Source organism: Tetrahymena thermophila (assembly GCF_000189635.1).
Source record: "Tetrahymena thermophila SB210 genomic scaffold scf_8254667, whole genome shotgun sequence".
NCBI classification, from domain to species: domain Eukaryota; phylum Ciliophora; class Oligohymenophorea; order Hymenostomatida; family Tetrahymenidae; genus Tetrahymena; species Tetrahymena thermophila.
Window position 1 is genome coordinate 985,275 of NW_002476434.1, and position 17,415 is coordinate 1,002,689.

Here is a 17,415-nt window from a genome sequence, read left to right on the forward strand (position 1 = left end):
ATTAATTTCATTAAACTCTCTTTTTAAGGGTTGAAAGAAAAATATAGGCAAAAGCAGTATAGAATACAAATAAGCCTACTATACATCCAAAAGACTCCCATCTATTTAAATCAAGATCTAGCTATTTTATAGGATCTTAAGGGTATCCTCCATCTGAATAAGTATATTCATTATCAACTAAAGCCATGAACTAATATTTAAAAGGACATATGTATTAGAACCAGCTAATCCAAGATGCGTAATCAGAGGCATTTTTATAGTAACCACCAAATAGCATAAAAGGCATTAAAAGTAAAGGAGTAATAGCTGTAGCAGTTTAGGCACTGCTAAAAGCAGATCCTCCAAGATAGCCTATTGAGAGACCAGTTAAGCCAGAGAAACATGAAATCAATATAAAGAAAAATACTTTTCCAGCATTATCATCATTTAATCCAACCATCCAATAAATAATTAAACAAGAAATAAAAGGGAAGATAGCAGAGGGGAACATATCTACAATGAATTTACCAAAGAAGTAGGGAGTGACTGAATATAATTTAGCATTTTCTTCTCTCAAAAATACTGCTCTTTCAGCTGGAAAAACTAAGATGCAAGGCTTAAGACTCATCATAAACATTGAAACTACCCAAAAGAACAAAATACCATTTTTATCATTTACATCTCTCTAGGTAGGATTATCATGAGGACCAGGTATTTACCAATAGATTATTCCCAAAAACACAGCAAGAATAATACTTTGAATGAAACGAGCCTTAAATAGAATTGGACTTCTTTTCAATATTCTGATTTATCTAAGAGCAATTTATCCAATTTGATAAAATGCACTTGTGTGTACTTGTTTATATGGGATTTCTCCTGAATAGGACTGATCTATTTCACATTAAACTCCTGCCTTTAGCTGATTATCGTATCCTTAAAAATAAACTTAATTGTTTTATCTATTTGTTTCACTTTCTTAATGCATAATCGACATCAAATAATCTTTTTTATTTTAAAATAATAATTTTACATAAAAGACTAATAATTTATTCAAATTAATTTAAAAACTTAAAACCATAAAATATTTTTATATTTTAAAATTAATTACATAAAATATTTTAAATGAAAATTAATATTTTATTTTTCATTATTAAAAAAAAAAATCATTTTTATTTTTAAGATTTAAAATCAAAAAATTAAAAAATAAATACCTGCTGGATTAGAAAACTAAGGACATTTAAATCCAATACTTTCAAAGTGATTTATTATATCACTGCCACCTGGGCCTTAATAAATAAATCTTCCCTCTACCATGAGCATAATTCTATCAAACATATTCCAAATATCTGAAGAAGGTTGATGAATAGTGAAAATTACAGTTTTGTTTTTATTTTGAGCATATCTTCTCATCAAATCTATAATGCTATAAGCGGTAAAGCTATCTAAACCAGAAGTAGGTTCATCTAAGAAAATACAAGAAGGATCGCTGATTAGCTCATATCCAATTGATGTTCTCTTTTTTTCTCCTCCAGAAATACCTATTTTAATTTTTAGACAAATTTATCATCAATTTAAATAAATAATAACTAAAATAAATTGCTTTTATTATAAAATTTGTTTTATTAATTTATAAATAAATTTTCTAATTACCTTTGACAAAATGCCCTCCTATTAGTGTGTTTTAACATCTTTCTAATTTGAGACTTTTTAAGACTTCTTCTACTTTTTAAGATTTTTCTATATTAGACTTTTTTATTTTTAAGTTTGCAGCAAACTACATGCACTCCTTAACGGTCATAGTCTCCAATAATATATCATCTTACATAACATATGAAGCAAACTGAGTGAACTCTTCAGATGAGTAAGGTTTATTGTTAGCTAGAATCTCACCGTTTAAAGAAACATTTTAATTTGCTCTAACTCTCTAGCACAAAATATTTAGTAATGAAGTTTTACCTGCTCCAGATGAACCTAATATTTAAAAATTAAATTATATCAATATTTGATATAAATTTCTTATAAATTTACCTAATATTGCAGTTATTTATCCACTTTTGCATATTCCACTCAATCCTTTTAAGATTTATTTTTACCCTTTCTTCTCTCTTACTGAATATTCTATATTTTTGAAGACAATATCAATAGAATTTTGTTTAGCAGTAGTTTGAGTGTATTAAATTTTATCGTAATCAGCCATTTCAATTTTTTAGCTTTGTAAGTATTTATTTTTTTTTAATCAAATTATATTATATGTATTTAATTGAGTTCTCCTTTTGAAAAGAACAGAATAGAATTAATAGAATTGAAATTCATTCTAACATTGTAAAATTTTTGAATGATCATGTAATTTCTGATGAAATTTAATTGAATTTAACATTTTTTTTCCTTAATCTAAAATGAGAAGAAGAAAAAAATTTCACGAAGTTTCAGAATCACATTATTTACTCAATTTTTTTATTTGAACCTCTTTTTATTGATTTCCATATATTATTAGAAATCCCTTTAAAATGCTAATTAATTCATTAAAATATATGTATTCTAGTAGTAAACCCAATTCTTTTTAATTTTATCAAATTTTTTTTAAGAAATTTTAAAATATTTTCAAGGTTTTCTGCATTTTACATTTGAATTGTGTGTAAATAATTTGTTTGAGCTTGTATTATATTGTTAAATTCTGATAAATTTCAGAGATTAATTAATAATTTAATAAAAAATTTTTATTTTTTTAAATGAAAGCATTTATTTACCCATAATTTATTTAGGTTTTAGAGTAATTCGTAATATGTTATCAGAAAACTCATAATAATCATCTATTTTTCTTTTTTGTTATTCAAATTTAACTTTCTATTTAACAAAAAAAGTAATAATTAATTTTCTTTGGAAAAAAAGTTAATTGTAATAAAATAAATAATCGTGATTTAAACCATGTTAAATTGTGCATTTACATTTTTTATGAGTAAATATAATTTAAATTTATTAAGTAAAAATTAGCTAAATAATTTTTTACGATTCATAAGAAAAGTTAGCAAATTTTTTTATCTTAATATATAAATACTAAATAATTTATTTTTTAGCTTTATATAAAATACTAAATAAGTTTATTATTTATATTTTACCACACTATGCTTTTATTTTATTATAAAGTTATTCCAGAAAACTCTATTTATTTAATTTTAAATTAATTAATTGAAATTCAATAATAAAAATAATAAAGTAATGTTTCTATTTTTCTAATTTACACAGTATAATTTTATTTTAAAATAATCTTAATTTTCATTTTATAAAATACATACATTGAGGATTATCAATTACTCCAATAATCAAATAAAAAGAATTTATTAAAATATTAAAATTTATAATTGAAAAACAAAATATTTTTAAAAATATTTCTAATATTATGTAGAAAAAAATATTAATTTTTTAGCTAAAAAATACAAAATAATTTTTGAATTCATAATTAACTTTTTTTCTTACTTACACAAATACCTTTTAAACCGTCTTAAAATATTTATTATTGAACAAATAAAATCTGCTATTTATGGAATTTAAAAATAATAAATGAAAATAAATAAAAAATTCAACTTTTTAAAGATTAATTATAGATTGCTTACATAAATAGTGTATAAAATTTACAATATAATTTTAATTTAGTTTTTTTATTCAAATTAATTTTTTGATAGTATTTTAAAGTTTATAATTAACAGCTAATTTTTTTAGTTTTATTGCTGTCAAATGATTCATTGTAACCTTTTTTTAAGAGTAGATAGCAAAATAAAAGCAAGAGTTATGAATAAAACGAAGAGACTAGCCAAAACTATTATAGACTCCCATTTACTTAAATTAAATGAAAGTTATTTTATAGGATTGAATGGATACTCAATTCCATCATATGAATATTCATTTTAAGCTAAAGCACTAAAACAATATTTAAAAGGTGACAAGTATTAAATCCATCCTATCCAAGCAGCAAAGTCAGATGAATTTTTATAGAAACCTGAGAATAAACTTAAAGGCATCATTAGCAGAGGTGTTAATGCTGAAGCAGTTTTTGGGTTACTAAAAGCACTACCACCAAAAAATCCTAAAGCTAATCCAGTTAAGGCTTAAACACAGCAAGTAAGTAAGAAGAAGAAGACAGTTCCTGCATCTTAATGATTTAAATTAGCCATCCAATATATAACCAAAGAGCAAATAATTGGGAAAATAATGGCTGGAATGATATCAACTAAAGTCTTTGCTAAAAAATAGGGGCCAACTGTATAGAATTTAGAGTTTTCTTCTCTCAAAAACACAGCCCTTTAAGCTGGAAATGTTAATATAGAGGGCTTTAAATTCATCATAAACATAGCAGTAGTCCAGAAGAATAATAAGCCATTTCTATCATTGATGTCTCTTTGTGTTGGGTTATCGTATGGCCCTGGTATTTACCAGTAAATTGCACCAAATAGTAGACCTATAAAGATACTTTAAAAGAATCTTGCCTTGAAAACAAGCGGGTTTCTTTTAAATATTTTTAGTTATCTTTTTGCTATTTCTTTTGTTTAAAACCAAAAGGTTGTCTGATAATGACTATCAGGTATTTAAATACCATGATTAGAATTTTGAATCATCTCACTAATTATTGGTTTAAGCTTGTTATTGTAGTTTTCAAGGTAAAACTAACTGTTATCAATTTTGTTGTCGATTGTTTAGCTCATAATTTTCATCAAATAATCTATTTTAATAAAAATAATAAATAAAATTAGAGAATAAGATAAAAAATATTTTTTTGAATAAAGAGTTAATTAATTTTAATTACCTGCAGGGTTAGATTTTATAGGGCACTTATATCCTAAACTAGAGAAGTATTCTATAATTTTATTATTTCCAGGGCCTTAGTATATGAATGACCCTTATTGCATTAATATAACATGGTCAAACAAATTCCAAATATCAAAGGAAGGCTAGTGAATAGTGAAAATAACAGTTTTATTTTTATTTTAGGCAAATTGCTTAAGCAAATGTATTAAACTGTAAGCAGTAAAGCTATCTAAACCAGAAGTTGGTTCATCCAAGAAGATACAAGCAGGATTACTGATAAGTTCAAAACCTATAGAAGTTCTTTTTCTTTCTCCTCCAGATATACCTATTAATTTTAGATATGAGGGGTAAGATATATATATACTGAATTAATTTAGATATTACCTTTAACAAAAAGACCACCAATAAAATTATCTTGACATTTCTCAAGCTTTAAGCTTCTTATGGTTTCATGAACCAAAGCTTCCTTTTATTCTTAAGTTCCAGCAGTTTTAAGTTTAGCTGCGAACTAAAAGCACTCTTTAACAGTCATTGTTTCCATTAATATGTCATCTTACATAACGTAAGAAGCAAAATTTGAGAATTATTTAGAATTATATGAGATATTATTAGCGCAAATTTCTCCAGAAAAATCAACTTTATTAGTCTTTTTTATTCTGTGACATAATAAATTTAGCAAAGAAGTTTTTCCAGAACCTGATGGACCTTTTATATATTAAAAATTTAAATAAATTCATAAAATAAATATTTTAATTTACCTAAAATAGCACTTATTTATCCACTTTTAAAGACACCATCAACTCCATTAAGAATACATTTTTTACCAGTTTTGGTATTAGCATAGTATTACAAATTCTTAAAGGAAATATCTATTGTTTATGGGTTAATTTAGTTTTCTAAATCGATGTTTTTTACTTATTTAAGATTTGACATTTTATATAGTTTTAATTTTATTAATTTAATTGTATTCATATTATAATTTATTATAATTTAATTCAGCTTTTATATAAGTAAAATATCATAAATGTTTACATCTTTTGTAATCAATATTAGTCTGATTAAATAAATTAATGGTTTAAAATTAAATAACATTGCAAATTTTATGACAAAATTTGAATTAAATTAGACAAACAATTTTTCTTTTTAGACAATTTAAAAAAAGAATTTTCTTAAATTATCTATCTAAAATATGGAAGGCTAATTAAAATAAAAATATTAAAATATAGTTTAAAATATTCAAGTTTATCAAAATAAATCAATTAATTTCCTTTGCTAAAACATTTTATGAGTGATTTTGACATTTGAAAATTTTAAATATGTAAATAGATGATTGGAATTGTTAGATTCTCTTTAATTTATCATCAGCTTTTATTAGCTGTTCACAGGGTTATATTGAATGTAAATTAATATAGACAACTGAAAAACATAATTATAAATTAATCAAATGAAAAGTTATTAATTTTATTAATTTATTACAAGCTATTATTTCTAGATAATTCTTTTACTCTTTATATAAAATTCAATGAAATATTTTAAAAATTAAATTTTCAAGAAAATAATAAAAATAATTAGAAAGAACTAAAAAAACATCTCAATAAAATATTTAAAATATTTTATTATTTTTTATTTTTATTTAAATAAATTTATAAAAATAGAGGTCTTTACTCATTTTTACATCATGATCAGATTCTAATAGTGCTTTTATAGGTTATAGATTATGTAATTAATTGATGTTAATTAAAATAGACAACTATTTGTTTTTTGTATTTTGTATGCAACTATCTACAAAGTTTTTAAATAATCTTTCATATTTATAATACAAATAGCTAAATTATTATTACTAAGATATTACTATTTCTAATTTTAAAAGTATTTCACTCTATTAGTTAATAACAATCAGAATGAAAATTTCTAATTCATAAATCCTAATTAATTATTATATTAGTTTCAGATGATAAAAAATAATAAAGAATTTTGAACGTTTCAATGAAACAATTATGAAAATAATAATCAATTAAAACGAAGATAATACCATATAACTATACCCATAATAAATAAGCCATTTATTTTTTCATTAAAAACTTCTATTTATAGTTTAAAAAATTTAATTAAGAGCACATATAGAATATATATAAAAGTATGTTAGCAAAAAACTTTATTAATTATTTATATTATAAATGCAAGAAAGAATTTATCAATTCAGTTATTTTAGATTATAGACAACTTAAAGAAAACTTACTATATAAATTGGTTGAGTGTATTTACAAGTTTAAAAGGTATATTAATTAGTAAATTAGAATTTTATAAATTTAATAAATTATTCATTATAAAGTTTTTTTTGATCTGTATAAAAAGAACAAAGCTAATGTAATAAATCCTAAAAACATAAGGGCTAAGTATCCAACTGCTTCCCATTTATGGAATTCTATATTTTCTGAGTCTATAGGATTAGGTATAAAGTAGGTTTCTTCATATTCGTTTCTGACAAACGCTTGATAGGCATATGTATATGGGGAAAGATATTAAAACCAAGAAATCCATGAAGCTAAATCAGAGCTATTTAATTTTTTCAATATTAAAAAGTTAATAAAGATTAAATAAATAAGAAATATTAATAAACAAATATTGCAAAAAAAAAGCTTAATGATTCTAAAATATTAAAATAAATATACCTATTTTTGTAATATCCAGAGAAAGGCAAAAAAGGAACTGTGACTAATTAGGCAACAGCAAAGGCTGTATCTGGGTCTTTGAAGAGACAACCTTCAAAATATCCAGCAGCAATTCCATTAAACTGTAGCATAATTAAAACCAAAGTAAAGAATAAAAATGCTTCGAAACTTTCTCTCAACCCAACCATCCAGTAAACTATTAATTTTGTATGAATTAATTAATATTGAATTAAATATTTTAAAAATACCTATTGAAGAGAAGATAATAGGAATAATGAAATCAGAAACAAGGTCAACAAATAACTTCCCAAAAAAGTATGGAATTATTTTATACAGCTTAGAATTTTCTTCTCTCAAAAATACTTATCTTTCAAGTGGGATAGTTAAAGCGCAAGGATTCATCGCTTCCATAAAAGCGCCTGAAGCCAAAAAGAATAAAAACCCATTTTTATTTCTAACATCATTTATATTATGAGGATCATTCTTACCATCTATTAGATTGATTGGAAATAAATTAATAAACTAAAATTGAAAAAAATATTTTTACCTGGCAATTATAGATAAATAAGACCCAAAAAAACACTTAAACTGAGCACTTAACCCAACTTTGCTTTAAATAGAATAGGACTTCTTAGTTGAATTTAGACAGTTCTCTTCACAATATAGTAGAACTGCAAAAATATTGAAGTATAAGATACATTAAGTTATACTTAATGTTTGTTAGAATTTTCTATTTCATATTCAACTTTCTTCAAAATCATAGAATCATAGCTTTAAAAATAGATAGGTGCATTTCTAATATTTTATTCGTTTTCTTGATGCATGATAGACATGTAATAATCTTTATATTATTAAATTAAATTACTAAGAAAAGTTATTAAAAGAATAATATAATATAATTACCAGCAGGATTACAAAGATTTGGACATACAAATCCTAAATTATTAAAGTAATTAGATATTTCAGTGTTGCCAGGACCTTGGTAAATGAATCGACCATTTACCATCAGCATAATTCTATCAAGCATCTACCAAATATCAGAGGAAGGCTAATGAATAGTTAGGACAACTGTTCTATTTTTTTCATGAGCAAATTTTCTAAGTCTATTTATAACTATGTAAGCAGTAAAACTTTTTATATTAATTAAAATGATTATTATATTGATGAACTATGATATAATTCATTTACCTATCAAGTCCTGATGTTGGCTCATCAAGGAATATTGCATGAGGATCGCAAACTAATTCATATCCTATTGATGTTCTCTTCCTCTCTCCTCCTGAAATTCCTTTAACAAAATGGCCACCAATCAAAGTATTTTAGCATTTTTCAAGCATTAAAAGCTTTATTACTTCATTTACTACATCATCTCTTTTTTACTGGGTTCCTTTCACCTTTAAGCAAGCAGCAAACTCAAGACATTCTCTTACAGTCATAGTTTCCATTAAAATATCATTTTACATAACATAGTTTGCGAAATTAGAAAATTAATCTGCTGTATACTCTTTTCCATTAACTTAGACTCTCCCTTCTAACATTTATTTCCCAGAATTTTATATTCTTTTAGTAAGAATATTTAATAAGCTTGTTTTTCCTGCTCCTGAAGATCCTATAAGTATATTAGAAGAAATTTATAAATCTGAATTAAGCTAAATATGATAGTACCTAATATTGCAGTAACTTAAGAGTTTGGGCAAATACCATCTACTCCTTTTATGATTTCTTTAACTCCTTTGCTAGATTTTACAGAATATTTTAAGTTTGAAAAAGTAAAATCAAGCAAGCTTGAGCTATTTATACTTTGTTAAGAAATTATCTTGTTCATATTGATTTATTTTAGTTAATTAAATTTTATATAAATCAATTCAAGTAAAGAATCTATTTTTAAATGATGAACTTGATTCTAAAATTTTTGAAGCATCATGCAAATTTAATTAACATCTAATAAATTCTTATATTAAAAATATATTAGATTGGTTAATTAATATTCTATCTGATTGAATATTAATTAAGATTTGTAAACAAAAAGAAATTTATTATTTTGTGGTTAATTAAACCAAAATCCTTAGATTTCTTTATTTAGATAGATAGTTAGATAATTGATTGACTTTAAATTTTAGTAATCCTCCTCTGAATAATTGTATTTCCTTAATCATTTCTGATAAATTAAGATATTAATTACTTTAGACTAATAATTTTAACAAATAGAAAATTAAAAATAAAAATCAGAAAAATGTGATGCTTGCTTGAAGATAATTTGATCTCAAATATTTTATTATGATATTAGTATTTATTTTTATGAAAATTATATTTACTTACATTCATTTAAAATTTGTTATATTTAATTTTTAAATCCAGTGTAAGAAATTAATTATTGCGTACTTTTTCTTATTTTAATTATAAAAGTAATTAATTAATTTCTCAGTTTTTAAAATTATAATTTCTTTTTTTCTTTTTTTTTTCTTTGTAATATTGGAAATTTCTAAATAGATATTATTTTTAAAACAAGCAAGTTACTCTTAAAGAGAACTTAAGATGTGAGTGTTATTCTAAAAAATAATATTTTGATTAAATGAGATATTTGTAAATTTAAATAAAAACAGATTTAATAATATAAACTATATTTATCTAATATAAAAATCTATTTATAAATTGTTGGATTTTAATTATTTAAAGATAGTAAGAAAAAGTTTATTTTAGGTACTTAATATTTTTAAAGATTAAGTATTATATATTTAATTGTAAGATTTTAAAAACTCTATTATTAAAATTTCTATTGTTACTCGATCCAAATTTTAATTCCAAATACTATTGGTTTATTCTTTTCAAATATTAAAAACTATGCTTACTCAATAAAAAACATTATATAACAAGATCATTTATTTTAATTGTTTTTTAAATAATGAAGATAAAAAGTAGTAGGAATTTTTTAATAGCCCATTTAAGAATAAAATTAGTTGAGCTACTAACCATATTTTCAAGATATTTTTTGTCTAAGTTGAATTAAATTAGTGGATATAGAATATTCAATTAATTTTGAATAATTAGTAAAAACCAATTAAATCTATTAAACCATTTATTTCTTTATATATTAATTAGAATTTATTGCAATTTACATAAAGTTGAAAAAAATAATAAATATAATTGATTACTTAATTCATTTTTTATTAATCATAAAATATCATAAAAATTAATATTTTATTTTTTAGATATACCCTAAATCCTCTCTTAATTAAGACCATCCACTCCCAAAATTTTTTTTTTTAAATATTCTTAAAATTTTTTTTAATTAATTTTATTAAATAATATTAAATCTAAATAATAAACTATTTACAATATGATTAGAAGTAAATGCTTATTAAATATAACAAAAAAATAAAAATATATGATTATAGAAAGAGAAAAAGTGAAAATTAAATTCTATAAATCAAAACCAATTTATTTATTTTACAAAAGAAAATTCATTTAGAAAATATATTTCTGTTTGAATTTTAAATATTATTTTATCAATAATGACTTTGAAAAATATAATAAATAGGTAAAAATAAACTTCTAGTTAAGATAAAAAGAATATTTAATATTTGAGTTATTAATATGAAAGATAAGTCGAAATATATTATAAATATACATTCAAATAGCTTAAAATATTAATCAATTGATTTATATTTATTTAGTATTAATTAGATTTAATAAGTTCATTATAAATTCTTTTTAGATCTATACAAAAAGTAGAAGCCAAGGATTAAATATCCTAAGAACATTAGTGCCAAATACCCGACAGCTTCCCACTTTGTAAATTCAATATTTTCAGATTGAATTGGATTAGGTATAAAATATGTTTCTTCATATTCATTTCTTACAAAAGCTTGATATGCGTAATTAAAAGGAGATAGGTACTAAACCCAAGAAATCCAACTTGCTAAATCCCCACTTTAATTAAATTTTAATTTAGTTTTTATTAAAAATAAAATTTATAAATAATATTTTACCTATTTTTATAATAACCAGAAAAAGGAAAGAAAGGCATAGCAATCAATTAAGCAACACCAAACGCTAAATTAGGATCTTTGAATAAACATCCCTCAAAATATCCAGCTGCGATTCCTGTAAATTGTAAAACTATCATAACCAATACGAAAAATAAAAATGCACTGATATCATTTCTCAATCCAATCATCCAATATGCTAAAAATAAATATGATTTTAGAGCAATAATTTATAAATAATTTTACCTATGGCACAGAATATAATTGGTATAATAAAATCTGCTATTAGGTCAACAAACAATTTAGCAAAGTAATAAGGGAATATTTTGTAAAGTTTTGAATTTTCTTCTCTTAAAAAAACTTATCTCTCGATAGGTATAGACAAACAAGCTGCATTCATAGATTCTAGAAAAGCACCAGTAGAAAGGAAAAATAAAAATCCATTTTTGTTTCTGACATCTACAACATTATATGGATCATCTTAACCATCTAAATAAGAAAAATAAAACATTTATTTATTTATTTTACAATATATAAAAAATTACTTGGTAATTGATAATAAATTAATCCTAAAAAAATTGCTAAGCTGATTACTTAACCTAATTTTGCTTTAAATAAGATTGGACTTCTTGTTTAGATTAAAATAGTTCTCTTGACTATATAGTAGAATTGCATGTAAGTAGGGACTTAGGATGTAGAAGGATTAAATTCTACTTAACTGGAAAATTTGATTTCACTTAAAACATTCTCTTTTATTAGTTTGTCATAATTTTTATAATAAATTGGGCAATTTATCTAATTGATTTTCTTTTCTTGATCCATAATCGACATGTAATAATCTAAATTATAACAAAAATATTAATAGAAAATATTAAATGTCACTTTTAAATATTTTTAATTAATTAATTAATTACCTGCAGGATTAGTTAAAACAGGACATTTAAAACCTTACTTTGAGAAATAATTTTAAATAGAGTTACCACCTTCACCTTAGTATATAAACTTACCATCAACCATCAATATTATCCTATCTAGCATACTCCATATATCTGCTGAGGGTTGATGAATAGTAAGGACAACTGTTCTATTCTTTTTGTGAGCAAAATTCCTTAATCTATCCATTAAGATATATGCAGTAAAACTAATTAGATTAAAATAATTTTTTCAATTAATACAATTTTTTACAATGTTTTTTAGTATTTATTACCTATCTAAACCAGATGTTGGCTCATCTAGAAATAAAGATTAAGGATCACAAATTAATTCAAATCCTATTGATGTTCTTTTTCTTTCCCCTCCAGAAATACCTTTTACAAATTAACCCCCAATTTGAGTATTCTAGCATTTCTCAAGCTTTAATTATGTTATTACATCATTAACTATTTCATTTTTATTAGTTTTTGCTCCTTTATTCTTCAAGTTTACTGCGAACTAAAGACATTCCCTTACGGTCATGGTCTCTGTAAGCAAATCATCTTACATAACATAATTAGCAAATGTTGAGAATGTATCTGCTGTGTAAGGCTTTCCATTCACTAAAACTTCTCCTTCTAATTGTGATTTTTTTGAATTAGCTATCCTTTTAGAAAGAATATTTAAAAGTGTAGTCTTGCCTGCGCCAGATGAGCCTGTTAAAAATAATTTAAAATCAAGCTAACAAAAATAAATAATGATACCTAATATAGCAGTGACTTATGAGTTAGGGAATATACCATCTACACCTTTGATAATTTCTTAAGTTCCTTTGCTTGTTTAAATCGAATATTTGAGGTTTTTGAAAGTAAAATCTAATAAATTAGAGTTATTGATATATTCTTCTGAGTGAGTTTTATTCATTTTTAATTGAGTAGTAAAGTATTTTATTTCTAATTATTAATAATAACTAAACTTTATTCTAACTAAACAAGATTTAAAGCAGTAAAAATATCTTTTTATAAATTAAAAAAGACAGATTAAACTGATTAATTCTTGTATTGATAAATTTTTAGTGTTTAACCTTTAATTATTTAGAAAGAAGAAAGAAATAAATTTCTTAATTTATGTAAGAATTTTAAAATCAAATAACTAAATTGAAGTCTGTTTTCTATTTTTCTATTAGTCTTTTGACAAATTTTAAATTTAACTTTAATTGATTAAAGCTTCAAGATACAAACAAGTTTTGAATATATTCATTAAAATAATTTTTATCTTATAAGTATTTTATTTCACTTATGAATGTTTAATAACTAACAGATTTTATAAATATGTTATTTTCTTTTTGATTTTACAAAAATATAAAAAAGTTATTTTTGCTTCTATAAATCTTAAATTTGATAATATATTATTAATAAAAATATGGTTTTTTATGTTTATCATAAAAACAAATAGAAAATTCGTTTAAAAATATTGAAAAAATTTGGTCAATTTTTTTAATAAAATTTTCTTCTTATCTTTTCTCAAAGCAATTAATTTAGTCATTACTTTAAAACATCAAGCTTTTATTCCCTAATATCGGATTTAAACAGAAAATTTATAATTATGATTATTTTTCTATTTCAAACCTTTTTTCTTTATAAAAAAGACAGGAGTTAACAAAATTGCTTAGGGGTTGTAAATTTGTAAAAATTCTTTGTAAAATAATTATTTTTTTAATTTTGTATAATTTATTCTCATTTTAAAAAGTTAAATATAAATATTTATTTTTAACAAACATTTATCAAAATATATTTGCAAATTAATTCAATTAATATTTTTAATTCTAAATAATATATTAATTCTATAATCACTATAATCTCTTTCTATTACAAACTAGGCAAAAGCAACTAATTATTAAAAGGCCTATTATAAATCCCAGTAAAATATAAACACATTCCCATTTTGAGAATTCTAGATTCAATAATTCGGTAGGGCTTGGAATAAAATGAGTGTTTTCATACTCGTTAGCGGCTATAGCATTAAAACTATACTTTATAGGAAATAAATATTCTATCCAAGAAATCCAGCTTGCTAAATTTTTTCTAATAAAATAAAATGAATTTAGTTAAATTTAAAATATTTATTTATTTATTTATTAACTACCTATTTTTGAAAAATCCTCCAAACAAAGCATTAGGAACAAATATTAATGGGCTCATAAAAACAGCTGTTTTTACATCAGAAAAGATAGAACCACCTATATAGCCAAGACTAAGACCAAGTAGACTGTTTAAAATCAAGCAAAAAAAGTAAAAAAATACATTTCCTACTGTGCGATCATTCAATCCAACCATAAAAAATTCTATTTAGATAAAATTATAGCTTTTTATTATTTGAAAAAATGTGTTTATAATTACAAATTAGTCCATATAAAATCGGTGAAATTATTTAAGGTATTATCTCTATAGCTAGTCTTCCAAAAAAGTATGCATAAGGTGAATAAAGATTAGAACTATCTTCTCTTAAGAATACCTTCCTCATAGAAGGAAAAGAAACTGAGCAAGGCTTAAGCGACATCATTAATTAATTTATACAAACAAAAAAGAGAAGACCGTTCCTATCATTCATGTGTCTGATGCTGGTCGGATGATTACTTCCATCTATTGATGAATAAATAAATAAACTGTTTAAAATGTTAAAATTTAAAAATTTAACTTCAACCTTCTGATTAGAAATATATTAATCCTACAATTAATCCCATAATAATAGCCTGGATTATACGAGCTCTAAAAAGTATAGGATTTCTTTTAACATTCTTTAATGATCTTTTAGCTATTTGCTAAAGTTAGTATAGAAATGGAGTTTAAAACTTATAAGCTAAAATTTCAGATTTTTCTCTTTGCTCTATTTCTTTTTCAACTTGCAGTTTTAACAAAGAACCATATTTTTAGAAATAAATAGGATAATTCTAAGCATTTTTTTAATTTAGATGCATAAGACTCATGAAATAATCTGATTTTTTATTAAAAAAATAATTTTTCAAATTAAATAATTAAATTCTTAATAAATAATTTAAAAATAATTAAATTTTTTATTACCAGCTGGATTTTACATTCTCGGACAATTAAATCCTTAGTTTGAGAAGTAATTTAAAATGGCCTCATTACTTTTTCCTTAGTAAATGAATTATCCTTCTACAAGAAGCATTATTCTATCAAACATCTACCATATATCTGAAGAAGGGCTGTGAATAGTAAATACAATAGTCTTTTGTCTATTAATGGCATATCTTTTTAGTTCAGCTATCAACAAATATGCTGTGAAGCTTTAGAATATAAGCAATAAAATTAAAATTCACTTTAAAAATAAATAATTTTACCTATCTAACCCTGATGTTGGCTCATCCAAAATTATTACAGAAGGATTTGTCACAAGCTCAAAACCAATAGATGTCCTTTTCCTTTCTCCTCCAGAAATTCCTATAAATTATAATATCATTAATTTTTAAAGAGAAATCATAAAAAATAAATTTTTATATAAATCTAAAACAAAATTAAGTTAAAGAATTATTTTTGAATATTCCAATAAAAGATTTTTACCTTTTTTAACAAATTAACCTCCTATTAATGTATTTTAACATCTTTCTAATTTTAAAATCTTTATGGTTTCTTATACTACTTTGTCTTTTTCAAGTTAATTGCCTGGTGTCTTAAGATTAGCTGCAAATTATAAGCATTCTTTTACAGTCATAGTCTCTAAAAGAATATCGTCTTACATAACATAAGTACCAAAATCTGAAAATTTTCTGTATGTAATTTCAGTTTAGTTAGCTTATATTTTCCCACGAACAGAAATTGCCTTAGAGTTTTCTATCCTATCTGTTAACACATTTAGCAGTGTAGTTTTTCCAGCTCCAGAAGAACCTTTGAAAAGATAATAAAATTAAAAATAGTCATATTTGTAAAAATATTTACCTAAAATAGCAGTGATTTATGAAGACTTACAAATACCTGAAACATCTGAAAGCAATTATTTTTTTCCTTGCTTTGTTTTAACAGTTACTGTGACATTTTAGAAAGTTAAGTCTATAGGATTTTTATTTATCTCCATTTAGTGAAATAGTTTTTAAAGATATTAAAATATGTTTATAATTTTTTAAATAATTTTTATACAATTTTCACTCCGAAAAAATAAGGTATTTATACCTATCTGCAATATTTCTAGATAAATTCTATTTAAAATAAGAAAAAATAATATAAAATTTATTACAATAAAATAAAGATAGATTCATATAACTTTATCACCTTAATGTAATTTTAAAAAATCTAATTAAATCTTACAAAAACTTGATTGATTTAATAAAATTTGATATAGCAATAAATTTAAAAAGTATTATTTCAATTTTATTAAATTCTTTATTTTTTCTAGAATTTTTCTAAGAAAAAAATTTAATTAATCATTTATATAATGACGATATTAACAAATAATATTAAAACCTTATTATAAAATTTAATCTATTGATTTTAAAAAGTTAACTTAAAATATTTTTAAAATGAATTTATTGATTAATTGTTTAGCTAGTTAGTTAATAAAATTTCTTTTAAATCATTTATTTTTATTTTTTTTAAAACATAGAAATCAATATTTAAAAAAATATTTTATTTTAATTATATGATCATCTTTAATATTTATAAATTACTTTAGCAACATTAACTTTCATTTAAACAATTTTGAAAAGTTTTATTTAATAATAGAATAAATTTTATTCTAGCAAGAATGGTAAATACTTAATATAAAAAACAAATAAACAATTTTAATAACATTTTTTTTGTATTTAATTATTTCATTGTAATCTTTACTTTTTAATAGCTAAAAATATATAGCTTATGATTAGGTATCCAATTAATAAACATAACAATATATATACTGATTACCATTTATTGCTAATTGCAGATTTTTTTTTTGTAATAGAGAGATAAATAGTGAGAGGTTACACCTATAACTATTTATCTCTCTAATAAAAATTAAAATAATATTAAATAAATTTATATAATAGTATTTAATATATATTTATGTATTTTGTA

The 17,415-nt window shown here is 22.4% G+C and overlaps 5 protein-coding genes across 5 annotated transcripts; all 5 read right to left on the reverse strand. All coding sequences in view use genetic code 6, as the record gives it.

Moving 5' to 3' along the window:
* Nucleotides 1–7: 7 nt before the first annotated feature.
* TTHERM_000032869 (ABC transporter family protein) lies at nt 8–2,176 on the reverse strand (the record flags this gene model as incomplete). The annotated part of the gene is made up of 4 exons (XM_012797119.1): nt 8–981; nt 1,191–1,517; nt 1,630–1,950; nt 2,008–2,176. The coding sequence occupies 4 exons, from the start codon at nt 2,174–2,176 to the stop codon at nt 8–10; spliced, it is 1,791 nt and encodes a 596-aa protein (XP_012652573.1).
* Nucleotides 2,177–3,716: 1,540 nt separating this feature from the next.
* On the reverse strand, nt 3,717–5,712 carry TTHERM_00032870 (ABC transporter family protein; the record flags this gene model as incomplete). The annotated part of the gene is made up of 4 exons (XM_971893.2): nt 3,717–4,693; nt 4,778–5,104; nt 5,164–5,484; nt 5,538–5,712. 4 exons carry the CDS (start codon nt 5,710–5,712, stop codon nt 3,717–3,719), a joined length of 1,800 nt encoding a protein of 599 aa, XP_976986.2.
* Nucleotides 5,713–6,976: 1,264 nt separating this feature from the next.
* TTHERM_00032880 (ABC transporter family protein) lies at nt 6,977–9,276 on the reverse strand (the record flags this gene model as incomplete). Its single annotated transcript, XM_971894.2, has 6 exons — nt 6,977–7,335; nt 7,452–7,942; nt 7,999–8,292; nt 8,355–8,581; nt 8,640–9,060; nt 9,117–9,276. The coding sequence occupies 5 exons, from the start codon at nt 9,274–9,276 to the stop codon at nt 7,545–7,547; spliced, it is 1,500 nt and encodes a 499-aa protein (XP_976987.2). The 3' UTR covers nt 6,977–7,335; nt 7,452–7,544.
* Nucleotides 9,277–11,146: 1,870 nt separating this feature from the next.
* Nucleotides 11,147–13,273, reverse strand: TTHERM_00032890 (ABC-2 family transporter protein; the record flags this gene model as incomplete). The annotated part of the gene is made up of 7 exons (XM_971895.2): nt 11,147–11,381; nt 11,441–11,636; nt 11,684–11,926; nt 11,983–12,276; nt 12,352–12,578; nt 12,645–13,065; nt 13,114–13,273. The coding sequence occupies 7 exons, from the start codon at nt 13,271–13,273 to the stop codon at nt 11,147–11,149; spliced, it is 1,776 nt and encodes a 591-aa protein (XP_976988.2).
* A 925-nt stretch (nt 13,274–14,198) lies between these two features.
* Nucleotides 14,199–16,441, reverse strand: TTHERM_000032894 (ABC transporter family protein; the record flags this gene model as incomplete). Its single annotated transcript, XM_012797120.1, has 8 exons — nt 14,199–14,433; nt 14,495–14,693; nt 14,749–14,991; nt 15,053–15,343; nt 15,430–15,656; nt 15,711–15,810; nt 15,931–16,254; nt 16,306–16,441. 8 exons carry the CDS (start codon nt 16,439–16,441, stop codon nt 14,199–14,201), a joined length of 1,755 nt encoding a protein of 584 aa, XP_012652574.1.
* Nucleotides 16,442–17,415: the final 974 nt, after the last annotated feature.